Source organism: Typha angustifolia, chromosome 13 (assembly GCF_048772165.1).
Source record: "Typha angustifolia cultivar Huaian chromosome 13, ASM4877216v1, whole genome shotgun sequence".
Lineage (NCBI taxonomy): Eukaryota > Viridiplantae > Streptophyta > Magnoliopsida > Poales > Typhaceae > Typha > Typha angustifolia.
In genome coordinates, this window is record NC_133251.1 from 15,592,098 (window position 1) to 15,619,762 (window position 27,665).

A 27,665-nucleotide genomic window follows, 5' to 3' on the forward strand; every position below is an offset into this window, starting at 1 on the left:
AGAAGTTGTTGGATGGATCCAGTCATATTTCTGGCAAACTTAGCCATTTAAAGGCCCCCTCACTGGTTATAAATAGTTCCCTACTTATAGCAAACTCTTCTTAACACTCCAAAAGGTCAACTGCAACTCTAGAGAGAGAGAGAAGAAATAGGAAGGTAACAATGGCAGAGCAACCTCTCCTCACACCCTACAAGATGGGTAGATTTAATCTCTCCCACAGGTTAGCAATCCAAATCTTTTAACTCATTTTTGTTAGCTTTGTTATCTAACCTAATAATTTCAACTTAAATTTGACAAATTATGTTTAGCCAATTTTAATATATAAAAAACTCGAATATATATATATATATATATATATATATATATATACTTTCATAAGTATATATAATTTTGATAAATATTGTAGGGTGGTATTGGCACCAATGACAAGATCAAGGTCTTATGGCAATATTCCTCAACCCCATGCTGCCCTCTACTACTCACAGAGAGCCACCAGAGGAGGCCTCCTTATAACGGAGGCCACTGGGATTTCCGATACGGCTCAGGGGTATAATTGTACTCTTAATTACACCCTTATTTTTGCTCTTTAACATTAATTCCCTTTTTTTTAAAAAAAATATTTATTTGTGACCAATAAGGTACCCGGAAACCCCTGGGATTTGGACGAAGGAACACGTGGAGGCCTGGAAGCCAATCGTTAGTGCCGTGCATCAGAAGGGCGGGGTCTTCTTCTGCCAGCTCTGGCACGTCGGAAGGGTCTCCAATTATAGTAACACTCCGTCTCTCTCTCTCTCTCTCTCTAGATCCATGTAAATTTTGGGAAAAAATATATTAAAATTTTAATAAAATTAGATAATAATTTTTCATCAACATAAATAGTTTGCATATATAAATTTATAACATTGGTATAACTTTTCTAGGTTACCAGCCTAACGGGCAAGCACCGATATCGTGCAGCGATAAGCCGATAATGCTCGAGGTCGGACCGGATGGTGAAACCCTAGACTACTCTCCTCCTAGGAGATTAAGGATTGATGAGATACCTCAGATTGTGAATGATTTCAGACTTGCTGCAAGGAATGCTGTTGAAGCAGGTAAAATTATTTTTCTCTATGATGCATGAGTTAGTTGTCACTAAATGTTTGGGGATACCTAACCCATGCTCATTAAATTAAATTAAATTATCAAGTTGTCCAATACATAACCCCATTTATTTAAGTGGTCCTCAAAGTTGGTAGAGATGATAGTTACAGTTCAACTGCCATGTAGAAACCAAGCTAAATGGGAAAGAAATTTCTTAATTTATAGGTTTTGATGGAGTTGAGATCCATGGAGCAAATGGCTACTTAATCGAACAATTCATGAAGGATAATGTCAATGACCGGACCGACGAATACGGTGGTAGCCTCGAAAACCGTTGCCGGTTCGCCCTAGAGGTGGTGCAAGCCATCGCGGATGAGATCGGACCCGATCGGGTTGGGATCCGACTCTCGCCATTTATGGACTATTTAGAGAGTTCAGACTCAGACCCAGAAGCACTTGGGCTATATATGGCTCAGTCACTATCCAAATACAACATCCTTTATTGTCATGCAGTTGAGCCCAGGATGATAATTGTAGATGGTAAGCTAACTATCCCCCATGCCTTACTCCCTATGAGGAAGGCGTTCAACGGCACGTTTATCGTGGCCAGCGGCTACGATAGGGAGGAAGGCAACAAGGTGGTGGCTGAAGATTACACCGATTTGGTGGCGTTCGGCCGGCGGTTCTTGGCCAACCCGGACCTCCCTAAAAGATTTGAGCTCAATGCACCTCTGAATAAGTATGATAGGAAGACTTTCTACACTCCTGATCCTGTGGTTGGGTATACCGATTACCCTTTTCTTGAGTCAACTGATTAGGCATCATGAACGGGAGTGTATTGCATGATTGGTGTGTTAGGCATCCTATATCAAGTTGCACTTGCTTGTTTAGTGACATTTTGCACTTGCTTGTTAAGTGAAAACAATATGAATAAATGATGTGCAAAGAAACTTATTTAAAGCCCTCAGAAGAAGAGAGAGTATAAAGTATAACCCTCACAATCTGGTATACAAAAGTACACACCCAAAAGTAGAGCAATGAGACAATTCAATGCCAAGAATAACTCAGACAGAAAAAGGAGTCTATATATAAGAGATGGAACATTGCTTGAAAGACTGTTTCCATTACTCCGCCTATGATTACATGGTAATTGTTGGCAAGCCTTACCATCAGTCACAGTAAGTAAATTGAGTCTCAAATCCACCGTAATCTCAAGTAAATACAATTTTTACAACATTTTCTGAGGAGCCAAAGAGGATATCACTTTCCAGGAAACAGTCTGAATTAAAATTATTGAACTGTTATTGTGCACAATAAGGTTGAGGATCAAGAAACCATCATAACCAAACTAACAGGAAACAACACTTTAAAAATCTCAAACATGGGGTTTATCTGAATTGTTGTCTCACAACATGCTATTTATTTGAAAATTATGCTAAACAAGAGGTGGCATGCTTTTTTATACTGGAAGTCCCAAAATGGATGTTCCACACTGGTCAACTTGCTCTTCAAGTACAGGAATAGGCCAACTGAGTTCAATTTCTTTGATTACCTGTCAGATGAGCACAAAAACGAAAACATCAATAAAGATAAAAGAAGCAACAAATATGATCAAGTAGCTCCATACTTGGACCAGCGGAGCAGTGTCTCATAGAGCATCAGTGTTAAAATACACTAGGCATTAACAACTAACATTGCATCTGAAAAAATAAAGGAGAAAAAGATCTTTTCTTTCCTGATGGATCCAGCAAAGATGAATTTAGGGATCTTAATACGGATAAGTTTCTCTCTCACAAAATCTTGAACTGTGTGTAATTGCCTAGAGATATCAGGTTTCTCATTCAAAGGGCAGCAGTAGATCTTTTCAGAAAATAACAAGTCCACTTAGTTCAAGTAAATGGATCAGAAAGATTCCCCATCAAAGCAGTCAGCTCCCTCAGATTACCCAACTGCATACACTATCAAGCAGAGTAAGAACCACAAGTCCGATCCGGTCTACCAGGTGGCAAGGCTAGGGATGTAAACGAGCCAATCTTAGCTCGGTTCGGCTCAAACTTGATTGCAATTTAGTTTGGCTCAAGCTTAAGACGAGCCTAACAATATAGGCTCAGCTTGGCTTGCTAAGATTATTGAGCTGGGCCAACATGACATGTAAAATCCAAGATTCCAACCCAAATCATCCTGTTTGAGATTGAAGTAAATTACCAACTATGCTACAAGACATTATTGTAAATTTTAAAATATACAATATATATTATATTATATTATATTATATTATATTAAAAATATATATATCAAGCTAATACAAGCCGAACTCGAGCAAGTTGAGTCTGGCTTTGCTGAGCTCGTTTAGAGCTCGAGTTGAGCTCTACATGAGCCCAAGTTCAAGTTGAGTTCTACATGGCTGAGCTTATGATTCTTGCAAGAACCAATGAACTTTTCTGCTAGCCCTATTTAAGGCCAAATAATGTGCGTGACTTGGAGTTGTGACATGTTGATAAATCCAAGGCTAATCCAACGATAGATGGCCAATGACATATGGAAATAAATCAGGTCAGTAATTGCCAAGAAAGAGCTTAGAGTTTAATTACTAAATGTTAGGAGAGGAACACTTACAGATTTACAAAATAGGGTGATAGGCAGGCAGATCATTTGCTATTAGTGAATGATGAATAATCACGTAACAAAATAAATGTAAAGCTTCAAAGAGCATGTGATGATACACATATACTAATTCGATTAAAGAGAGAGCTAACCTAAAGTTTTGTCCTCCCACCAGTAGAGAAACCTGAGATTGGCACCTTGCTTGTCAATCTTGTAGAGCTGATTCCAGTGTTCTGCTACTTCGGATCCAAACACAGCACCACAGAGAGCTCCAAATCCCGTAGCCAAAATAACACCTGCAATCAACAAAGCCAAATTTAAGGACCTAATGATGGAATAGAAACGTGTAAGAACCTACAGCCTACAGACCATTAATATCTAAACTATATGTGGCTGTGGGTTTGCGTGTGCATGTATGGGTAAATAAGTATGTTTTCATTGAGCAAACTATCTACATCTTGGAACACATGTAAACCAAAACTGAAATCAAGATGCTTTCCAAGCTGTATATTGAAAAAAAATGCTTGGATATGGTGCCACTTTAACTAGCTACTTTTCTCACTTGATGCATAGGTAGAAGCCCTAAGGATCGTATGAGTTTTGGTTTCTCTGTTCTTAACAGGTAATGGGTGAACAGAGTGTTGGTTCACTACAGACAAGACACTGCATCAGTCTTGTTGCTATCCTCTTCCATTGGGCATAATGTGAGCATCCATTTTTTGTTACCACTCTTCCATTGGATCTTATACTTCCATATTGCACATAATCAGAACCATAAGAAATGATCTACATCCCAAGATTCCCAATAATTAAATTGCAGAACAAGTAAGCATATACCAGTCCCTTGATTTCACTCAGGGCCATCACATTAAAAGTTGAGATTGATTCTTTGAGGTCAAATTATGAGCACTTTTCTATCTAGGTGAAACATGACCTCCCATTCTCTCTTTCCATTTCCCTTCCATAAAATTCTAGAGGAGAGTAAGGAAGCAAGTTGCAATAAATGAAGTTATAAGGAAGCAAGTTGTAAAATGAAGTTGCAATAAATTCTAGAGGAGAGTAATTTGTCGTTTGGTTTATAAGTTTTTTCTTTTCTTTTCTTTTTGAAGTAATTATGTGCTTTATAAATTCGGATTAAAAGTTAGAAAGCAATTTTAAAAAGCGCGTTAGATGTGATACCATGTGGGCTCTTTGAATACTTCAAGGAAACGCCTCCTAAATGTGCTGCACCAAGAGCGGCTCCAACCATTGCATACTTCCTTGATTCCCTCAAAGCCTTCAACTACAAAAACGGACATTTTTTTTTTCCAGAACACTGTTAGGAAAGTTCTACAACCAAAAATTAGTAAGATAATCTGAAAATCACGACCAAGAGAAAAAGGCAAAAGAATTTTAAAAACCACACAAAGCTTCAGTAGACCATGCAAGTTCATATTATCTATACATATCATGCAAGTTTCTTTACATGACGTTCTAGTGTCAACTTATATTTTTGTAGCTCGAATGTCTAGTTTGAACTTGCATCATGCGACCAGACCATGTTCATGATCTAGATGCAAGAGAAAATGACATCAATAATCCAAAAGTTGCCAATCTGCATCAAGATCCAAAACGATCCAACGATATACAAAACCCTCAAAAATAAAGGGGCAAAATTTATTAAAACTAACAAATGAATTCTCAAGAACTCATCAAACAAACGACCCAAACAAGCGCGAAGGATTTGGTAGATGAACTCAAACCGGATTCGATACCTGAGGTCCGTAGACGGGATCAGACGCGATGAACTCCTCCACATCAGCCTCGGTCCATTTGGGGAGCGACTTCTCCCTTCCATAAGTCTTCTTGAAGTAATCGATGAAGGAGAAGTTCTTCTTCCAGTGCTCCTTCACCTCCTCGAAGTGCTCGCCAAGAAATCCCCACGATGATGACTTCTCTCCCATTTCTCGTCTCTCTCTTCTCGATCGAGGTGGGCTTAGGTTTGGGAGAAGAAGAGTGGTTTTGATAAGCGGATGTTTGTCCTGACCCGATAGGTATCGGGTGGGTATTGATTAGACCCGTACCCGGTTAAGAGTTCTTCGTTCAGTTTAGCTGAAATTATCGGGTCGGGTGAATGCTTAATTGGATCTCGGATTGTCCCGTTTAGGCTTATTGGGAGGCTACCCGTGAGTGGTCTCGTCTCGCAGCATCGCCCATGGTTTATGCGAAGCTGGTTTCGGGTACGGATGAAGTTATGATGATTCAACCCGAATCCGACCATCGCTACCTGAAGATACCAACGTAAGCCTCGTCGTCTCTTATCGTTCTTCTCTATCCTGGAGCGATGAAGAAGGAGCTATTGGCTTCGGCGCCATGGAGGGGCGAGGAGGAGCCCGAAAAGTTCAAGGACGCGAAGCTCCGGGTCACCAGCCAGCCCGGAGGCACACCCACTATGCACGTGCCGCGCAAGAAGTCCTCCTCCTCCTCCAAGGACTTGGGGGATGAGGACGACGAGGCCGAGATCGACCCCGAGCTCAGATACAGCTTCCAGAGGAACTTCCAGGTCCTTTCCCCGACTTACTCTCTTAGTTTCCTTCCCCTTTCGTAGTACCCAATTGGAGATTTCTTGGTTACCACCCGGGAAAGCGTTGCTGGTTGTGGATTTGAGCGGTTATTGAAAAAGATTTTGTGTGCGTTCCTTTTGGGGGTGGATGAACTTGTTTGCGTGGGAAAAATTGGTTTTGGGGGGTTACTATGGATACCCAATTGGATTTTCTTTACTAATTGAGGTGTTCGTTTAGTGGATTCGTTAGGTCGAAATTTTATGATGTTTCTTTTTTTTTAGTAAAGGATAAAGGTTGAGAAGTGTCCAGTGCTCACTAATCATTTTATTGATTATTTAGATAAGTGGTATTGATTCTGGACTATAAATGGGCAAAAAGATTTTGGAAAACCAATCTTCTGTAACTAATAGCCAAAATTAGAGCCTAAGGTTGCGAAAGTTATTTGAATTGAACCATTGAGGCTGCAGGACCCTCCATTGAATTTATTACCATTTTCACAATTTGTCTCAGACTTTTATCTTGCAGGGATAAAGAATTAATGAAATAAAATTTTCCCAAATTTTAGCAGATTTGGTGAAAGTTCCTTGTGCATAGATGCCACATTTTCAAATGCCAATGCTTCCCTGAGCAAAATTATGGAAAAGATAGATTTTATGAATTTGTCTTTGGATATCATGGATATGTCATGTGCTGAAGTGCCGATTTTCATACTCCCTCGACACTGACACTTTGCTAATCTGCATGACTGGCACATAACTCCTAGTGCATGTATGTATATACATAGGCATGGATATCTAGGAGACATTATTTTGGTGTTTGATTTCTCTGCTCTGTCATGTTTGCAGTTTCTGCGACGTGTTTTCAGCGTGGACACTATTGTGAAACCCCTTCCTCCTGCCATGGCATATAATGCTTCTCGGAACCTAAACTTTTTCCTTCGCATCTTTACACAGTTTTGGGGTAAGTTTCTGCACTTAATAAGTCTAAGAGTAGTATGTGAAGTGAATGCTTCTTTTTTTTCCTCTACTCCTTTCCATCCTCTCGCTGAGTTCTTTGTGACTATCCTTGTCATGTCTAATTACTTTTCTCATATACTCTGTTACTTCATTTTTTTTGACTTCCTTTGAAATAAGATTTGTTTAGTGCAATATCCATTTCTATCATAACTTCTGTAGTACAATGTCTAGATAAATTGGTGGATGAGATTTGAGTTACCACCAACCATCAAGCTCATACTTGCCAATTACACTGAATTCAGAAGAAGTATTGCTTCTGGAAAATAAATGCTTAGAGAGATGTAATTAAGATGACATTTTGCAGACGTTGGCAAGACAATCTTCCTAGGTGCCATCATAACTTTAGATATCTTTTCTCATTTGCCCTCATTTTGATAGCGGACGATTTAGACTCTAACCAAGATACTTTTTTCTTTTTGTTTCTGATGAGCGAGTACCTACTTATTCATGTTCTGTTACTTCCTCATATGCAACAACCTGTGGCAGTTTCGGTTGTACGACTCCCCATTTACCTGGGCCTCAAATTTATTAGGTTTGCATACAAAAAGTTTGATCCATTTTTCCCCTTCAAGGTATAGGCTACCATAGTGGCAACTCTGTTCCAAATGAATTCATGGTTGCTAGTGATTACTTTCAGCTTCACTGTTGTTTGATGAAAAGAGATTGTGTTCACGTGTTTATTTCTCTCTTGCATGCTTTGGATGAAAATCTCCACATTCTGAAGTACTGAATGCCAACCTTCATTTGCCCTTTTCTTTGCCCTAGTTTCTGTTAGAAACCTAGTGTAACTCTTTCAATTTCTCTCTTGCAGATCCAGAGGGAATTGCCAATGCACAGAAGTCACTTGGACTTGGACAGGAAGAGAAAGGCCGTCGTGTTCGCTGATGATGGTTTTTGTTTCTATTTTGTTTTTGATATTACGACTTCTGTAATGAACTTAATGTTTGCTTCTTTGTTTGGGTTCCTCTTATTGGATTCTACGTGCTGTTGAAATCTAGATGTTATGATCTAATGCGAGTTTAAAGCAACTAGTTGCTCAGACATGTTCACGCAGAGAAATAGCTTGGGTATTTATCTTGTACTCCTGAGATGATTGAGATTTGGCGTAGGGGAGAACAAGTTCACTTTCTTTTCTTACAATTAAACGAACTCTAAAATGTGCTCTGCTTTATACTTCAATCTGATGCCTCCTTGTGGCACCTTCTCTTTTTCATCATTTGTCTAGTTTAATATTTAAGTTTGAATTCTTGCTAGTGGAACAGGAAAAGTGTCCAATACTCCGATATACTTGGAAAAGAAATGATGCCTTCTGTGTTGAGAATTTAGATTGTTGCACTAATTCATTCCTGAATCAGTACAAACAAGCAGTCAAAAATTTGAGCAAAGAAAAGCTAAGGGGAACCTAAACGAAATTATTATAAGCTTATAGCCATCAAAATAAAACAGGGATAGAAGAAATTTTGACTAAATGAATTCTTTCCAGAGCTTAAAGAGATCATTTTGCCCTAGACAGTGCTTTCAAGTTCTAACTGAGGCCAACTCAACAGCAATAAATCTTTCAGCAGCTTCCCAAGTACCCAACAGAGATCCACGAAATTTACAATTGGTGTTTAACTCGATTTTAGCCTAGAGAATACCGATCTAAAGAAAGTATTAGTGTCTGTACTAATATGGAGCCTTGACTTTCTACAAAGATATTTAAGATTCTAAAAAGAATTGGCGACACATATAAACTCCCAGTTGTTTGCTAATAATGCCATTTTTGCTGTACAGAAGCTCTGCTTAGCAAAGACTGCAGCTTGATTCAATTCACTGTCAATATCTCCCAACATCATCACAGTAAGAAGAAAAAATAGGGTTGAATCAACCTTCTTAACGATCTGATCTGCCATTCCTGCTAGCATACAGTAGGGCTTCTGATCGCTCACCATAATGCTTCGCCTTCGCTTTGTCAAAGCGTGCTCTCCGTACTGCATGTTGGATTTGGCGTTCATGCTCTTTGAGCATGTCATCCATGTTCCCTCCTGGAGGAATCAATGGTCCAGAATAGTGGATTCTGTTCTTCTTTGTGCCATTCGCCTGTCCATACATTCAAAAATATTAGCATGGAAGAAAGTAAGAGTAAGAATTTTCCCACTAAAAGACAAAGTATAAATAAAACACAAAAGGTATAAATTACTTGCTGTAAAGATAAGTAGGCATTTGGGTCAGTAATGTGGATACCTGGTTATATGTTCTACATTAATCATGCACATTCTAAATAAGATACTTATGGTCGTAGAGATAGAATCAAGTTAATGGTTTGAGTGTTGTAAAATAAAATAATCGTAGTAAAATTTGAATTGGAAAAACTATCAGAAATCTAAGGACATGGAACAGAATTTTATTGTAATATACTTATTGTGTCTATGATTTTCCACCTATGATTTTTCTTTACCTCATCACCATTCTGTTATCTATGGTGAGAGCTTCCAGATGCAGCCTAAGACTTCTTTTGATTCATAATAGGCAGCAATTTCCAAACAAAACTTTTACATGGTTTTATTAAAGAGTCAATACAAGTCACTACTCTTTAATCATAATTTAGATAATGATCCAATTTACTTCAGGAAAAGTAAATCAAGATTACCACAATAGGTTCCTTTCTTCCAACTCCATCATCCTTCTTATGAGAAGAGGAAGGTCTATCCAGCAAGTGATGGGTCCATTCCTGCTTGTCTGAGGTATCAGCAACACCGGCTTGATTGTATGATGAGCCCGATCGATCCTCTGGCAAGTATGGATGCTTAGAATTAACTCTGAGATTGTCAAACCTCTCAGCATTGCTTCTTGCTCCCAGAGGACCTGAGAAGTTAGACAAACCAGCAACACCACCCTGAGGCATGTATGATCTGTATGTCTTCTGTTCTGGACCATTTGGTCGTCCAAAGGAAGTGGACGAACGTCCAGGGTACACAAGAGGAACACGATGAGGAAAACCATTCTCTGCCGTTTTTCCCAGAGGATCAACTGGGAAACCTGATCCGCCATCCTCCTGTGGAATATACTTGTAACTTCTGCTTTTGGGGTTTTCATGTACTAGTCGTTTCTGCACCAGCCATTGAACACAAAATTTACAGCTACACTATATCAACATTGAAGTGGCTTAAAAAAAAAATCCTACTAATCCACGATCAGAGGTATATCTCTAGGCTGCTATATTATGGGTCAAACTAACTGATACCAACAGTTTACGAAGATGTAACTCAGAATTTACATGTCTTTCTATTCTAAAAAGAAATGTTTCACTGATGAGTAAGCAGAAAAAGTATAATTGCACCTACGAAAATGTGTTTAATTAATAGTTGTGATTATGGATATCTGATTTAGCTTAATATTAGGTAAAGTTGTAGGTTATTCTTTTTATCACTGCTTTAATCATGAAGGTAATACTGTATTTCATGGCTCCCAACAAGAGTGTTGGTGGCCACTACTATCAGTAGTATTTTCCCCTTTCTATGATTGTCTTGATTTTGACCAAAAAAGATGTTTATGACATACCTGCAATTCAGCATCTGACACAGGAAGTGGTTTCCTCCTCCCAGACTCAGATTCCTGGCCTTTAACAGCAGCTGCTCTTTGTCTGTGTATAAGTAATACTAGAGATAAGAACCAGCAACCTTAGCATGAACCAATAAGCAACTATTATCATTTTTAATGCCTATTTATTTCTGAGAAATTTCTGTTAAGCATGCTTATTTCAACAGAATAAAGTACCTCCTAGCTTCCTCATCTCGCAGCTTAGCATTATACTCCTTGCTGGGTGGATACTTGGGCAGGCTTGATGGATCACAAGCAAAAGGCTTCGTAGTGAAAAACTGAAGGGATTAAATAGAATTAGAAGTATAAATCTGTAAATTGGGGAATATGATGCACCACATAAAAAATGAGTTCCTGATGTTCAAACCAAATTAAAAGTAAGCAAAAAAATGCGAGTAAGATCTTATATAATAAATGCAGCAGAAACTAGAAAGTGGATATGGTATTAAGTATTAACCATGAAAAAAGAATAGGTAGAAATTCCTGTAATTCTAGCATAGCATGCCCAAGCATCTACTCGATAGAAGGCTGTAATTCTTGTATTTAATATATAAGTACTCCACTGCACTTCACAAAGATTCCTGCATCTACTCAACCCCTTTGGGTCAGAGTCTTGGAAACATTTCATGAAGAACAAGTAGTTAGAAACTTGATATGAAGAAACAAAAAATTCAAGAGAGAAGAACACTTCGTGAATATCAAGCATCAACGAGCTCATTATATTCAATAATTGCAGAAAGCATAGTGCCTAATTTAAACATGTCTGATTTGTATTCTTTCGGAATAGGTGAAATCTAATGAAACATTCCACATAATGCAAACCTACTGTAAATTTGTAAGATGTTAAGCACATAGTAGTGCATAAAAATGTGAAACGCATTTAAATAAAATCAACCAGAGAATATATTGATCATAAGATAGAAAATTTTCAAACTAAAGTGGCCAGATATGTACCTCACTCTGAAGTGCAGAAGCAGCAGTTCCCCTAGCCACTGGTTCTACAGCAAGAAGGCAATCCAAAAGAGCTAAAGCTGAAGGAGGGAAATCCTTAAATGCCTCACCAACACAGCGTTGATATGGATGTTGCGGTTTAAAAATGGTTGCACATGACAACTTTAAATTTGTCCAAAACTCCTCTGATGGAGAACCACAAAGTTTGAATATTTTGTGCAATTGTTCCACCTAGAAGGATATCATCAGCAGAGGTAATTATCAAGTACTAGCAGCACCCAGAAAACAAACTTAAAGATAGGTTAGTGAGGACGACTGGACGACTGAAATATGCACTCCAAGGAAAATAATGAGAAGATATACAGAAGCTATATCTTCAGCATACGCAAAAACTGAAAACAAAAAACTCATGCATGCACAAGATTTTGCAACCTCTGTACACAAGGCTCAAGCCAACAGAGAGCTTGGAGAGGAAAGATGTAGTCAACTTAAAGCAAATGGTGCAAGAGCCACAAGAGCACTTCTTACTTGTCGATTATACAATGATTTCTTCCGGCTGATTGCACCTATGTTAAGAGAGTACTTAAAGAATCTAAGAGTGAGAAATTTAATGGGTGTTGATGATGGCCTGGAATATTAGTTTTCCTGCAAATCTTCTTCAAAATCTTCATGTATGATAGTATATTATTCAGTAAGCAGTATACCTCTGTTCTTCCTGGCATGATGGGTCTCCCAGCAAGCAATTCTGCAAGGATGCAGCCAGTACTCCACAGGTCAACAGAAGCACTGTAGTCAGTTGCTCCGAGCAAAAGTTCAGGAGGGCGATACCACAGCGTTACAACTCGACTTGTTAATTGCTGCTTCTGATTGGGGTTAAAAAATGTAGCAAGACCAAAATCTGCTATTTTAAGGATGCCATTATTATCAATCAGAAGATTTGCCCCCTTAATATCTCGATGCAGAACTCCACGATTATGGCAGTGCTCAAGCCCACAAAGTAACTGTTGCATATAACATTTAACCTGAAATGTGCTCCAGAATGAGGATAGGCAAAATGAAGAGAACCCAATAAAATAAATTTATGAAACGGGAAGAAAGTCTGATTTTCTGCAGGAAACACCTGGGGCTCAGTGAACTTGATACCGGGTGTAGCTGCAAGGCCTGCAAGATCATGTTCCATGTACTCAAATACAAGACACAAGCTGCTTGACACACGCGATGTAACTAGACCTTCAAGCTTCACAATATTTGGGTGATCAAGTCTGCGTAGAATATGAATTTCCCTTGCCATGAACCGGACACTCTCAGGATCCACATTGGCAAATCGTACTTTCTTAAGTGCAACTATTTTTCCAGTTTCAAGATCACGGGCTTTGTACACATTGCTATAAGTTCCTTGTCCAATCTGAATATATGAAAAGAAAGGTTGAACAAAAAATTGTTTATACTCTTAATAAGATACTTGACAAGACAGCATTAAGGGAAAAAGTACATCCAAGAACATTCAAACTGAATATAATGTCACCTAGAAACATGGAAAAAGCATGACATGAAAAGATAACAATTTCCTAACGTAAGGTTAATCACTTCATCATAAAAGCTTTAACTAAGAAAGTTTTAAAAATATCAAGGAAACAAGTAACCAATAAGAATATGCAACTAATAAACCTTTTGCATACTTTATTTGATTTTGATTTAGTTCACCATTTAGTCACCTTATATGTGAGTGTCAACAGACCTTATTATCTTAAGTTTTAACAAGGTGTTCTGATCCAGAAACCAATTCTGTGACAAGTATCCACAGATCTAAGAGAGCACTACAACATAGAATTACAGCATAGGAACATATAGAGAGCAGGTGGGAAGATCTAATTTCAGTACTCAGTAATCTCAAGATCATGACCTCAAGATTGAGAAGTCTGTTCCATCAGAAGAATGAATCTTTTTCATTGTCAGCACTACACAAAAAGAGTACAAAGACAAAACATTTCTGGATGCTCACGCTGAATTTGGCTGTGAATCTGAAATCAATGTTTAGCTATGCAATAAATATAGACACTTTATGCCTGCCAATACTTCAAGGATGATCATAAATTTATAACATCTTACTACTATTTGGTTTGGCAAAGAAAAATGTTATCAGTTATCGCGAACCATTTGAAGCCCTCACAATCTTTCAATTGGCTCAACCAGGTTAAAAACCATATCAATAATTTCTATTGATCTCTATCATTCAGATCAGCTGCCTGTCTAGGCATCTACCCATCAGTCTGACCATCCCATCTAATATTCCATTACCTATTATTAGATGCAAAGCATAATGTCGATTCGAAGATGATCAATGTTAATTGTTGATTAAAGGACAATAGTCAAAGATGCTTATCTAATCATAAAGGAGAAAAGTTGTAGAACATGTGGATAAGCATTTGATAAGTACAAGATGTAAGATCAAACTCCTTCTATTTTCACATTTCAATCATATACAATACTATGCAGAAAGGTGCTGTCATGAGTTCATAAAGATTGCAACTAAAGCCAACTTGAGCTAAGATTTTCATTCTTCTTCTTCATTCTACACCTTCATATTTATTATAGAAGGACATAAAAGAACAAAAGGATATTGAACACTTATATATGACATTCCTGCAATTAAGTAGTACCAATGAAACAAAAAACTGAAGAATATCAGAATCACAATAGCAAACTAAAGAAGGCTTGCTTCCTTTTCCTTAATTTAAATGTTGAGGACAGCAATGAGCAGTAAACTGACCTTGTCTATCTTCTCAAATGATTCTGCTTTCCTAGGCAGCCAACCTCTCACGGCCTCTCCGGCTACTTCTGTGAGCCAGCGAGGCCAACCTGCTGCCACATGCTCACCTTCAATCCCATTGGGCACGTCAGAGATTCTTATATTGGCCTCCTCGTTTCTAACAACAATTCTTGAATTGGGGTCTGCCCCATTAGCCCCATCATCCATGGTAGCCCGTCTCTGGTGTCCAGCACTTTTCCTCCTATTTCTATCAACAACAACAACCACTTCCTTTTCTCCGTCGTCCTGCGAGAGCAGAGGTGGCGTATTAGCCACATTCTCCTCCAGCTTAGGAATAAGCCTTGCTGTGCTCCCATCACTTATAATCCTTGCTCCAGAATCTACTACAACAACCTCCTCCTCCTCCTCCCTCCTCTTCGACGAACTCACCAATCGCCGGAGCGAATTGCTTGAGCCTCTGCTTGGCTTGATCTGGCCGTGCTCATCTCCACTGGTTGCTTTGGAGCTAACGCAGCCCATAAGCACAAACAACTACCGCCCTCTTCCCCACCAATCTGCACAAGGTACCGATTTGATTCCAGATGCATCAAGTAACACCAAATTGACCCCTTTCTCACCAAATTGAACCCAAAACCATCGAAAGATCCTTTCTGGGCACCCTAGGTACCCTAGATCCAACGGAGAGAAGCACCGCAACTCTTCACTCCAGATTCCAGAAACCCAACTCCCCCAAACTCTCTCAAATCTCTCAAGAACTCGATCAACGCCACAACAGACTCCGCCGCGTACTATTCTCCGTGTCCGATCCGATTCCGCGACCGGAGCTTACCAAAATCGCCGCGACCCAGATAAAGAAATATGGTTAAGGACACTGGAATCCGATAAAAATCCCATCTTGCCGCGTGAATCTCGAAAATTCAAGATCGACTTTTGACAAAACTCTTTACTCCTCCCTATATTCGCCTCCCTTCCTCGCTCTTCCTATTTTATGGACACCAAAATATCGATTTGGAAAAACGCCGTAGAGCTTCAAAAAAAAAAAGAAAACCCATAAAAGGTACAAAAAATATCAACAAAATATAAAATTAAAGATTTAGATTTGGGTAAAAGATACTTTTTATGAGTAAATGCTACCTTTTCTTTTTATAATTTTTATTATTATTTCTTTTCTTTTCTTTTTCTTTTTCTTTTTTTTTTTGTTTATGGAATTATTCTAGTCACCGCCAAAGCACACGGATTTCGGTCAGATATGATTTTAAAACAAAAAACAAAGCACGCAATAAATGAGTAATTAATACTTCTTATAAATAACAAAAATATTCGAATTCGAATTCGAATTTAGAGTTAGGCTCAAATTTTGCTTAATTATATTGTATAACGCCTAATCTCACAAACAATCTACAAAATTAAATTATATTGATATAATTCTATTAATCGATAGTTTAGAAAAAAAAATTAAATTATTTATAGACATTATATTATTTTCAATATAATTAAGATATTCTTAAAAAAGTAATATTTAAAGAATAAAAATATGGTCATTATCCATATTAAATATTATTATCATCCAACTCTTAATCGATTGGTGGTTGATAGCGCAATGACTTGGTGCAATATCTAAACGGTCATTTAGTTCGATGACGCAAATGATTCGTAGTCTAAACTAGACGGTCATTGCATTCAAAAAGAGTTGACTCTCTTTTTCAATCCATATCTAACATTCAAACTCTTAAATAATTTAAATAATTAAATATTATTTAATTTGATATAAAGTAAATTGATGTAAGACTATTAAAGCTGGTAGTAGCTTTAGAGTTCTGATTTGAGAGTTAGCCAAAAATTAGGATAACTTTTCCAAGCAGTGCTAAGAAAACTTCTTTCCATCTATCTAAGTCACAATTTGGATAAATTCCAGCTTATAATTAATTTGCAAGAGACCTCCATTCTATTACCTGATTCTTATACCTGATTCTGACAGTGTGGTTTTCGTCAACCCTTCATGAAGAAGATAAGGAAATTTCCAAGGGATTACAGATGCTTGCTGAGGTGTTTAAAAACTGGATTATTGTCTTCTTCTTTTGTTTCAAAGGATCAAACAAACATGAATGGGGAAGATGATTTCTCCGAAGTTGCTTCGTCTAGAAGAAAAATGACTTGTATTTAATGGCGTTGACCAGTAGCAATCGTATAAATCTTGTTGCTTGTACATGAATATCTAAAGAAAAATAGAACCGGTGGTGAAATTGAGATTCATAACATTCATCTCTCCTACCAGTTGAAATTCTAATATTTGAATGCTATCGTTCTCCTCTCTCTCTCTCTCTCGCTCTTAATCTCTCTCCTGCCTCTTTCCTTGACATGCTTCTAAATTTAATTCAAACTACTGTACAGTTAAATCTAATTTAAATTTTATTTTAATATGATTAGATTCGCATAATTTGTGGTCTAATTTATTTACTTTACTTTCAAATTCAAATCCATCTTATTATTATTATTTTGCTCTCTCTCTCTCGGTAGTTAATATCCAATAATGACTTATTAGCTCTTTAAACACTTAGTAATGAGAGACTAACAATGAGAGAGCTTTTGTATGAGCACACCTGAATTCAATCTTTCCGACAAAATTTTGAATGCAACACACACGGATCTGGTGCAAATTAACTAGGGTGATGAACATTGACTAGATTCGACATAATAACTTAGTTTATAAATAGAGTTAATTTTAATTTAATTAATAATCAAGCTATATTATATATATATTTTTAATCTATTTATGATATCATAACTCGTTTATAACATAATAATCGAATTATGATTTGATAATTCGCTTATAATCTGAATAAATCTATTTGTAACCCACATAATTTATATAAATTTAAATAACTGTGTTACTCACTAACACCGGGCCTTCAAGAACCCAACTAATTCAACCCGTTTGCCACCCCCTAAGATTAAGTTATGTATCTTAGTCTAACCATATTAATATATAAACGTCAATGTAGCGATCATGTATATCCCACGATCTTAAATTCTAAGACTCCTTGTATTTTTTTTGTGCCCGATTTGAGTGAATATAATTCAAATGATCAAACACTTATTGATACATTGACGTAGATCTAATGATCTGCTAGCATTGACTTGAACGATTTGGTCCCCTCCAAGTTTCAATCTGATCCTCTCAAACTCTTATAAGAGTAGGAGTATTTATTTCAAATTTTATATTGTTTTAACTTTTAAAATTGTTATAAAATAACCAACTCTGCAGACAGAGGGAAAAGAGAGAGAGAGAGAGAGAGATCGAAGTAATTGAACGCAAAGAAGCTCCAAAACAAGCTTCCACCCGTCGCCTTCTCATCCTCCAGGCACGACGTGTGCATGGCTCACATGCATCCTTACTCCTCTTTTCTCTCTCTCTCTCTCTCTCTCTCCAGCTCTCCTTGTTCTTATCTTCTTTCCCATTAATTAAGAACACTCAAACAGAGACCAACTCCTATTTCTTGTTGCTTCCTCTCTTGATTTCTACTTTGTGGGGGTGGTGGGAGTGGTAGTGGTAGTGGTAGTGGTGGTGGTGGTGATCATGGATTTCTTGAACTCCATACTTAACTTTGTTGTGCCACCGGCAAGCATGGTGATGATGTCCTTTGCATGGCCAACCCTCACCTTCCTCCATGCATTGGAGTGGCTATTCAACAGCTTGTACAGTGAGGACATGGAGAACAAGGTAGTGGTGATCACCGGAGCTTCATCGGCGATCGGCGAGGTAAATTAGTTTAGACGACTCCATTATTGAGGCTTAGAAGACTATCCATGTATATCTTTTGTCATTTTTTTTTTCCTAAAAGTAATTGTGAAGTTTGCAATCAGAGGGGACGAGGATAATTGGAAAATAAGTTGTTCTTTGAAAAAAATACCTCTTTCTGTTGTTGTAGAGTGATTAAATTGTCATGATAGCAGGAAGGGATTTTATTCTCAGTACATTGTGAACCATAGTTTGTATTTTATCTTGAGTTGATTCTCATGGTGTTTTCCTTTAATAATTCTGCTTTAAGAAAAACAGAGCATGTTTATAATTTGTTAATTGAAGTACTACTATAGCCATGGAAACCATTTTTAAGATAAAGTGCTGATCAGGCTACACTATCTACTTCTAGTAGACATAGATGAAGATCTTTATTGCTCTCTCTGTTAAATTTTGATCATATTCTATATGGATGCCAACATTTTCATGTAACTATCATTGGATTTGGATTGGCATGATCTTGAGATTATGATGCAAAAATGCTGTGCAGCAAATAGCATATGAGTATGCTAGAAGGAAGGCAAATCTAGTGTTGGTGGCGAGAAGGGAGCAGAGACTGTTTGGAATTAGGGAAAATGCGCGGCTATTGGGCGCGAAACAAGTCCTTGTGATCGCCGCAGACGTCGTCAAGGAGGAGGATTGCAGAAGATTCATTGGTGATACCATAAGTTATTTTGGCTATTGTATGCCACTCTCTCTTCTTCTAACATGAGTTGAATGTAGCTTGTTACTTAAAATTATTAATCTATTCTTATTTATAGCATACTTGCATTTTGCTCACATTTCCCACTTTTGATATGTAGTGAATCATCTTGTCAACACTGCTAGCCTTGGGCATACCTTCTACTTTGAGGAGGCTGCAGACACTTCAGTTTTTCCCCATATGATGGTACGTAAAAATTACATTCCTTACTTTGCATGGTTGCTCTTGTTTCAATATATAGATCAAATTTTAATTTTGTTACAACTTAGTCACTAGATTCGGAATCATTGTACATATCAGGATATAAATTTCTGGGGAAATGTTTATCCGACGTACGTCGCCCTCCCTTATCTGCGGCAGAACCGCGGTCGAGTCCTCGTGAATGCATCCGTCGAGAGCTGGCTGCCGATGCCGCGGATGAGCTTATATGCGGTAAGTAGTAGTAAGAGATGTCTCTGAACAAAGTATAACATTTATCAATACTTAGTTTCTTCGATTTATTAGGCTGCCAAGGCCGCTCTGATAAATTTCTACGAGACGCTGAGATTCGAGGTGAAGGACGATGTCGGGATCACGATTGCGACCCACGGGTGGATCGGCAGCGAGATGAGCAGCGGCAGGATCATGCTGGAAGAAGGAGCAGAGATGCAATGGAAGGAAGAGAGAGAGGTACTCACTCACTATCACTGATCATTAGAGTATACGTCTCTGTTTGCGCTGCTCGAGCTTGTACATGAACGTACCTTACCCGGTGTTACATGTCTACATAGGTGCCTCTTACCGGAGGACACGTCGAGGAGTTTGCGAAGATGATGGTCGCCGGCGCTTGCCGCGGCGATGCATATGTGAAGCACCCGAGTTGGTATGACATATTCCTGCTCTACCGCGTGCTGGCTCCCGATGTGCTCGGCTGGACTTTCCGGTTGCTCCTGTCGACGCAAGGCGCCAGGAAGCCGTCGCAGATCGGCACGGGGCGGCCGCTCCTCCTCGAGGCTTCGCCGGTTCGAGTGGCGCCTCTCGCTTTCGCGCCACTGTCTCCCCAGCAACAAAGGGCAGAGTAGAGAGAGCTGTGTGATGTATGCTAGTATTAATGTGGTGGTGCTCTTCGATGATGAGTAGTTTTCTTCTTCTGGTTGTTGATGTCGTTGTTTGTGAGAAGTCCAGAAACTTTAATTCTCGTGTGTAGATACTGCTGTCAAATAAGGCATATGACATGAGCCATCTTTTATTAGGCAATAAGTAGTTGATAGACTGAGGTGAGAATAATTGCCTACTCTTTTGTGGTTAGTCTGATGAGAAGTCCGCGCCGTTATAGTCATGGGTATTATAGTAGCGCCGACTTTTGGCTAGATTTTGGTATTTAGCTTATGGGACTGGAGGAGTCCAAAGGCTTTGATGCCCACTCCTCCCTCCCTCTCAAAAGACCACCTCTTTCGCATCCAAAGGTGCATTCCGACATCATGGAAGAAACCCACAATTCGCGCTCCAATCCCATCACCGTGGAAGAAGAAGAAGAAGAAGAAGAGCTCCGAAGACCCACTGAACCATCTCCTCTTCTCACTCGTAGATTCCATCAAGTCCCTCTCCTCTTTGGGCCACCTCTCCGAGGCCTTCACCACCTACTCCCTCCTTAGACTCCACTCCCCACCTCTTGCCCTCGTCCTTCTCCGATCCGTTTCGTGTCTTCTCCATTGCTCCACTTCGCAAAGGGCTCTTCTTGCGGGAGAGCAGCTCCATGCACATATTGTCTCTCTTGGGTTCCAAGACCATCCATTTTTGGTGCCCAAGCTCACCTCTTTCTACGCCGCCCTTGACCTTCTCGTCGAAGCCCGTGCCGTCGTCGAAGGAGCGAAAAAGTTGCAAACTTTGCCGTGGAATCTGCTGATTTGGGCTTATATCCGAAATGGGTTGTGGCAAGATGCCATTTTTAGCTATAAAAGGATGGTGGAGTTGGGCGTGTGGGTGAACAAGTTTACATACCCGTCTGTTCTCAGGGCCTGCGGGGAGATTTTTGAATTGGATTTGGGGAGGGAGGTACATAGACGTATAGGTGAGAGTGTTTTAGAGTGGGATTTGTGTGTCTGGAATTCTCTGGTAGGGATGTATGCAAAGTGCAATGAGTTGGATACTGCCAGGAAGCTGTTTGACGGAATGGTTGAGAGAGATGTAATTACCTGGAATTCGATGATATCGGGGTATGCACTGAAGGGGATGTGGGAGGAGGCTTTTGAGTTGCTGCAACTGATGCCGGAGACCTCAGGAGTGAACACCGTGACTTGGAATGCTGTTCTTGTGGGGAATCTGCAAATGGGTAATTATGTAGAGGTGATTAGGTTGATCTCCCAAATGGGGAAGGGTGATTCAATGATAGATTTCGTGACACTAGTAATTGGTTTGAAGGCATGCTCCAAAGTCAAAAATGAGAAAGTGGGTAAGGAGATCCATGGTTTGAGCACACGTCTTCACTGTGACAGGCTTGAGAATATTATAAATGCTTTGATCACAATGTACTTCAGGTGTAGGAACACAGCTGACGCTTATATTTTGTTTAGGATGAGTACAATTCGGAGTGTAGTAACTTGGAATTCTATGTTGGCTGGCTATAGGCACATGGACCAAACAGAGGAAGCTTCTTTGATTTTTCGAGAGATGATTGGTTCCGGTGTGCAGCCAAATTATGTTACAGTGCTAACAATGATTTCGCTTAGTGCACGCATTGCAAACCTCCAACATGGGAGGGAACTGCACTGTTACATCATCAAGCAAAGATTAGAGGGCTATGAGTTGGTACAGAACTCTCTTGTAGACATGTATTCCAAGTCAGGAAGGATCTCATCTGCCCACAGGGTGTTTGATACTATAAGGTATCATGACAAGATCCCCTACACATCATTGATTTTAGGTTATGGAATACAAGGGGAGGGGACTAATTCATTGAAGCTTTTCAATGAGATGATTAGCCGTGGAATTGAGCCAGATCATATAACAATGGTGGCCATCTTGTCAGCATGCAGTCACTCCGGACTTGTTGTGGAAGGACAAATTCTCTTCGACAAAATGGTTGCAGTACATGGCATCATACCCAGACTGGAGCATTTTTCTTGCATGGTTGACTTATATAGTCAGGCAGGTTTGCTAAGGACAGCAGAAGAGATAATTGATAGAATGCCACTCCAGCCAAGTGCAGCCATGCTGGCAACACTTATTGAGGCTTGCAGGATCCATGGGAATATAAATATAGGGGAAAGGGCAGCAAAGAAGCTGTTGGAAATGAGGTCAGATAATCCTAGCCACTATGTAGTGATTCAGAATATGTATGCATCTGCTAGATGCTGGCAAGAGCTAGCAATGGTCAGATCATTGATGATAAAGATGGGCTTAAGGAAAGGTCCCAGTCATTCATGGCTGCATTTGGGGTATGATTTGTATCCGTTCCAGCTAGAGGACAATTTAAAGCAACAGGAACATATTATTTTCATGCTGTTGGAAGGATTGTCTGATCACATGAGGGATGTCGGATTTACTTGTAATGAGGAAGTGAAGTGTTTGGCAGTTGGTTGATGAAATTCTGCAGGACGATCAGTATCCATTTTGAAACTATATACTAGTTGGATATGAGGTCAGAGATGATCCCATCCACTACATAGTGATTCAGTGTGTATGCCTCTGCTAAATGCTGTCAAGGGCTAGCTATGATTAGATCATCGATGACAACAGGCCAACAGGGTTTAAAGATCTCCAGGCATTCATGACTACATTTAGAGTATGGTTCAAAATCGTTCCATATATAGGATAGCTTAAACCAACAGGAACATGTTTTATTTATGCTGTAGGGAGAACTGTTTGATCACATTAAGGACGTCGGATATGCTAAAAATGACGAACTGAAGTGTGATGACTGATGAGGCAGTTGCAAGATTAAGAGATTTTGCACTGGAATCAGTAATTATTTTGAAACTATGGTGGCTGTGGATCACATCAATGATACTGCATGTGACAACAGTACAATCCTTGGTGATGAAATTGGGAAGGACAGTGTTGAATTACTCATAAAACATTTCTGTAGAACTTGACACCTATCATCTTCTTGGGAAACACCTGAAATTATGATCTTCAGTTTACATGGATAAATTTTGGATGGCCATTTAATGATGCAAAGGATGTAGCTATGACAGGAACTTCTTTTTGTACAGTTCAGGTGGAATTGCTTTCCTATTTTGCATGGTTGTTGCCTGCAAAAAATGGGTCACCACTGTCGGTTCATCTTCATGGCACACCTCACTGGAAGATGCTTTGAATCTCCAGCCAAGCAGCGTTACCAACAGTCATTGTGAAATGGTCAGTTCACATTTACAAACTTTGGTATATTATGCAACCAACCTAGTGCAAATGGTGAAACTGGATCTTTTACACTACTCAGTGGTGCCTCTTTATTAATGCACAATTCCACTTAGTTAAAGGTTGCGCAGAGAACTTCTATCTTCTGATTGTTTCATTTTCTTCTATGGATTGATCATATCGCTCTACATGACAGTGATTATAACTTGAGCAGCTTACATCTTCTCCAGTATAAGTAGTCGAAATTCGAGTTCTTATATGTTATAGGTTAGCCATCCTTTTATATGCTTGCTTGAATGTTTTATCCTCTGATAGAATCAAACAAGCCAATTTATTAGATATGAATTTGCTTATTGTATTTCACAGATGCTTTGTTGTTTCTCTTTCAGTTTGATTAAATTGGCAGAGAGGGAATAACTTTGCATTCTCTCTCTATTCAAACACAATCCTATCACTTTGAGCAATGGAAATACTCAATAGGATTATTTAAACATAATCCCAAATTATTTATTGTGCTGGATTACCAAATTGTAAATTAAACAGTTACAGGCGCTTCTATGTAATTTAATTTCCACGTGTCTTCTTTCAAATAATGAAGCATGAAAGCTTCTGGAACAATCTTGTATTCCGAAATTACCCCTGCTCTATCCAATTCCTTTGTTCTCGTGCTTCGTATCTTCTCTTGTTATTAAGCATATCGGCGGGGCTAATCCGGTAATTGTAACTGTTAGGAACTCGTGCCGTACGTACTTCTTTGGCTTGTGCGAGAAAGCGAGGTGAGAAGAGCTCCTTCGAGAAGAGAGGCGAAAACGTAACCCTAGTTCTAGAGATATCTCCAATGGCATCGTTCGAGGAGGCTCCTCCCGGAAATCCCAAGACTGGGGAGAAGATTTTTAAGACGAAGTGCGCGCAGTGCCACACCGTCGACAAGGGCGCCGGCCACAAGCAAGGTGGAGAACTTGCTCTGATATCTCTCTCTTATCTATCTACTAGCTTTCTCTCCACAAGATTGGATTTTCCATTTGGCTCTTCGGTCGGATCTTAATCCGGTGTAGCCTGTCGATTTCAATTGTCTGTGTGTTACACTTAGAAACGAGTTCTCCACTTCTAGATGTGGATATTTATGTCTATGTTATGGTTAATTTTATGGAATGTCATTTTTGTAGTTTCTGAATTAGAATATTTCCTGGTACCGGATGTGTTATGCTTAAGCCTCGATTAGTTGGATCTGGATACTACTGTTCTCTCGGATCTGATGTTTGATCTGGTTTTGGATGGATTGAGGATGGACTGTTCTTTTAGTAATCTCATTACTCTTTTTAACTTGCTTAGTGGTTAGTTTGATGTAGATTCTCTGTCGTCATTTTGCCAGATTCTAGTGGTATGAAGTTTTTTCTGTCAACTGTATGTATACATTGGGAAAGACGAGAGGAGTTTAAATGAGTGAGCTGTTATAGGATTGAAGCATATATTATTACAAATTAACGGATCCTTGAAAATTTGATGATCTGATTAGTTTTGACATTCATCTATTAACATTTTTGCTGGTAATCATAATTGAATTTTTTACTCTCTTGTTTACCATGTTATCATCTTCCTCTGTTGCTGATGTTCTTGTTGTCGTGTATAGGACCAAACTTGAATGGCCTTTTTGGGAGGCAGTCAGGCACAACTCCTGGGTATTCATACTCTACTGCAAACAAGAACATGGCAGTTATTTGGGAGGAGAAGGCTTTGTATGATTACTTGCTAAATCCTAAGAAGGTATGGGCACTTTAAGAGGGCTGATTAAATCTCATTTTTAAATCATCTTTGTACCGTCTAGTAAGTGCTCATTAGTTGTTATGGACTCTGGTTGCCATAGCAAGCCATTATGGGTGGATTTTTCTTTCTTATCTATAATTTGTGGCATCATCTGTAGATGGTTAAATATAGTGGTTTTGTCATCCCAACTAGATTCACCAGGGATTAATTGGATAAAGTATGGTTCTTTTGACAAACTTCCCTGGCGTTTCACCACAGCTCTAAGAGTGGAAAATTTATATAGGTATGGTTGTGGATCACCTTGGAGTGAGCTATGACCAACATTTTAGGCTTTTAGTATATTTGTTCATTTTTAATGGCTATACATTCGAGGTATGGAGATTGGAAGATGTTTTGGAGGATTATGGCGAATGATTTCTTCATTTTCATGATCCTGTACTAAAGATATTTTTTATGATATTTGAAATTATCTTGGCTAGGTTTTGAGATGTATACAACTCTTTTGGGGGCATATATTTGACTAACAAGGATAGATGGTTTTCTTGTAATAGAGTAATGGAAGAAAGATCAGCTCGAGGAAACCCTGGTTAGAGAGGCTTGCTTGGTTGAAATTCTTTTTTCATGAAGCTCTTCATCCATCACATTTTGTTATGACAATTAACGGGGTTACGAAGGACCTGTCAATCGTAATCTCTTTTTTCTCTCACTTCAGTGAATTTCTGTTAAGAAGACAAGCTGCTTGCTCTGCACACCTTGTGATCCCTTAGACATTTGATCACCTCGTGACATTGAGCAGTGAAGGCTTTATATTTATATAGAGTGCTGATGTACAGGGAGCTGGATGCATATGGTAGTTTATTTTGTAGATTATGCTACAACCTGAGGAAATAGCTGCCTTTTGTTCCTACAAGACTAGTATTCTTTTGGTTACTAGGCTTTTAGGAAAACAACTTGCAGTTATAAAGAATCATTACAGCTTATGTAATGGGGGAGAAACAACAAGAACTTGAAAACAAAAAGTTTGCAATTATTATGCACTGTTGGTTGTTTTTATATTTCTGTTGATCAGGTTTCCTTTGTTCAGGTTGTAATATATAAAGTAGCACTATGAAATAAATTGCAATTGAACAATGAAAAAACCTATAAAATATGTCAAATTGCATGTGTTGTAAATCACTACATCTACCACTAGTACTTAGCTTGATGGTTTTATCATTTGTTCAAGAATTTCTGACTGTATCATGGGTATAGATGTTTCTTTCCAAAACGATAACATATGCATATATAAATATTGCATCCAGTGCCAGTTGATGTTTGTAAGACATCAAAAGTATCCAGTGAAAACTTCAATTTCTTCTAAGATCTATTGATACCTTTTCTTTTTCTGAGAAGAAGGTCTACTTATACGTTCTGAAACATTGCCTGTTCATTTGTTGTGCATTTACGGAAGGTTAGAGAGTGCCCCTTTGGGAAATGCTCATTCTCCCAGGGAGTAGGGACGGGTGATGGTTCCCTTGTTCTCTCTCTTGATTATTCTCTGCAGTGTACTCCTGGAACAAATTCTATTCGATAACCTTTTCACATGTAACCGAATTTTCCTACTCTATTCTTCTGATATGTTGTTGTTATGCAGTACATTCCTGGCACCAAGATGGTTTTCCCTGGTCTGAAGAAGCCACAGGAGCGTGCAGATCTTATTGCATATTTGAAAGAAGCTACAGCACCTTAGATTGGCAGTCTGTCACTTTCCGAAAGATTTTTTTACTTCCGGCAAATAAGCCTTGTAAGATCTTGTAGCGAGCCATGCAAAACTACTCTATTTCATCGCCCTCAATAACTTTATTGAGGGATTGGGAAACAATTCAGTTTTTTTTTTCCTTTTTTTAATTTGAGAATCTGCAGTGAGAGATTACAGGTAGATAATGTACGTTAAACTTGGAATCTAGCTGCTAACGAGAGCTACTGGATTGGTCGGATACCATGGCACATTTTGTTTTATAGTTGATTGGTATGCCTTGGATCTTCCTGCGCAGTTGATGTTGACTTTTGACTGACAACCATAACAGAGCTGATAGCGTCGGTTTTAACACGCGGAGGAGATAAGATGATCAATATGCCATTATTCTGGTACTTGACGGTTGCATTTTCTCGATTATCGAATGTTCACTGGCTGAGGTAGTACATTGTTTGTCGTCGTGTTGGTACTGCCTTTTCTTTAGACGCGATATGTAGACAATTCAATTTCTTGCTAAACTAATTTCTTTTAATGAGAGAGAGAGAGAGAGAGAGAGAGAGAGAGAGAGAGAGAGAGAGAGCGAGAGAATAGACAATTGCCGATTGTTTTGGAAATGCCAGAATAGACGTCTCCATTCGGATTGCAGAGACGCACCGGTACTCCTCTTTTTCTCCGGACATCTTTATCACCTTAGTCTTTTGGAGAAAAAAGAGACGAGTATCAAATAAGTCCAATTTCTTTCACGGGATCTTAACTATCTATGAGTGGTTATAAATTTTT

At 38.9% G+C, this 27,665-nt stretch overlaps 6 protein-coding genes across 8 annotated transcripts; 4 read left to right on the top strand and 2 right to left on the bottom strand.

The window, feature by feature from the left end:
* Positions 1-80: 80 nt before the first annotated feature.
* LOC140774763 (12-oxophytodienoate reductase 1-like) lies at positions 81-1,978 on the top strand. The gene is made up of 5 exons (XM_073117867.1): positions 81-220; positions 407-547; positions 639-769; positions 921-1,094; positions 1,309-1,978. Exons 1-5 carry the CDS (start codon positions 162-164, stop codon positions 1,899-1,901), a joined length of 1,098 nt encoding a protein of 365 aa, XP_072973968.1. The 5' UTR covers positions 81-161; the 3' UTR covers positions 1,902-1,978.
* A 369-nt stretch (positions 1,979-2,347) lies between these two features.
* Positions 2,348-5,672, bottom strand: LOC140774765 (succinate dehydrogenase subunit 6, mitochondrial). The gene is made up of 4 exons (XM_073117868.1): positions 5,442-5,672; positions 4,867-4,969; positions 3,840-3,983; positions 2,348-2,635 (listed from the first exon to the last, which is right to left on the bottom strand). The coding sequence occupies exons 1-4, from the start codon at positions 5,628-5,630 to the stop codon at positions 2,619-2,621; spliced, it is 453 nt and encodes a 150-aa protein (XP_072973969.1). The 5' UTR covers positions 5,631-5,672; the 3' UTR covers positions 2,348-2,618.
* Positions 5,673-5,984: 312 nt separating this feature from the next.
* On the top strand, positions 5,985-8,295 carry LOC140774766 (uncharacterized). The gene is made up of 3 exons (XM_073117869.1): positions 5,985-6,229; positions 7,076-7,190; positions 8,058-8,295. The coding sequence occupies exons 1-3, from the start codon at positions 6,011-6,013 to the stop codon at positions 8,129-8,131; spliced, it is 408 nt and encodes a 135-aa protein (XP_072973970.1). The 5' UTR covers positions 5,985-6,010; the 3' UTR covers positions 8,132-8,295.
* Positions 8,296-8,786: 491 nt separating this feature from the next.
* Positions 8,787-15,556, bottom strand: LOC140774762 (probable serine/threonine-protein kinase At1g54610). Its single transcript, XM_073117866.1, has 8 exons — positions 14,547-15,556; positions 12,897-13,181; positions 12,481-12,798; positions 11,780-12,007; positions 11,003-11,103; positions 10,787-10,868; positions 9,876-10,334; positions 8,787-9,325 (listed from the first exon to the last, which is right to left on the bottom strand). Exons 1-8 carry the CDS (start codon positions 15,063-15,065, stop codon positions 9,119-9,121), a joined length of 2,199 nt encoding a protein of 732 aa, XP_072973967.1. The 5' UTR covers positions 15,066-15,556; the 3' UTR covers positions 8,787-9,118.
* Positions 15,557-18,123: 2,567 nt separating this feature from the next.
* Positions 18,124-20,206, top strand: LOC140774710 (11-beta-hydroxysteroid dehydrogenase B). Its single transcript, XM_073117798.1, has 6 exons — positions 18,124-18,306; positions 18,836-19,028; positions 19,149-19,234; positions 19,349-19,480; positions 19,553-19,717; positions 19,819-20,206. Exons 1-6 carry the CDS (start codon positions 18,124-18,126, stop codon positions 20,107-20,109), a joined length of 1,050 nt encoding a protein of 349 aa, XP_072973899.1. The 3' UTR covers positions 20,110-20,206.
* A 226-nt stretch (positions 20,207-20,432) lies between these two features.
* Positions 20,433-27,155, top strand: LOC140775089 (cytochrome c). Of its 3 annotated transcripts, none has more exons than XM_073118345.1 (4): positions 22,624-23,386; positions 24,118-24,336; positions 25,017-25,150; positions 25,702-26,187. In XM_073118345.1, exons 2-4 carry the CDS (start codon positions 24,225-24,227, stop codon positions 25,915-25,917), a joined length of 462 nt encoding a protein of 153 aa, XP_072974446.1. In that variant the 5' UTR covers positions 22,624-23,386; positions 24,118-24,224; the 3' UTR covers positions 25,918-26,187. The 3 variants fall into 3 exon arrangements, with proteins under 3 accessions (XP_072974445.1, XP_072974446.1, XP_072974447.1); XM_073118346.1 differs by lacking the exon at positions 25,702-26,187 and adding an exon at positions 26,784-27,155 and having other exon boundaries at positions 22,651-23,386; XM_073118344.1 differs by lacking the exons at positions 25,017-25,150; positions 25,702-26,187 and having other exon boundaries at positions 20,433-23,653; positions 24,118-24,240.
* The last annotated feature ends 510 nt before the right edge of the window (positions 27,156-27,665 follow it).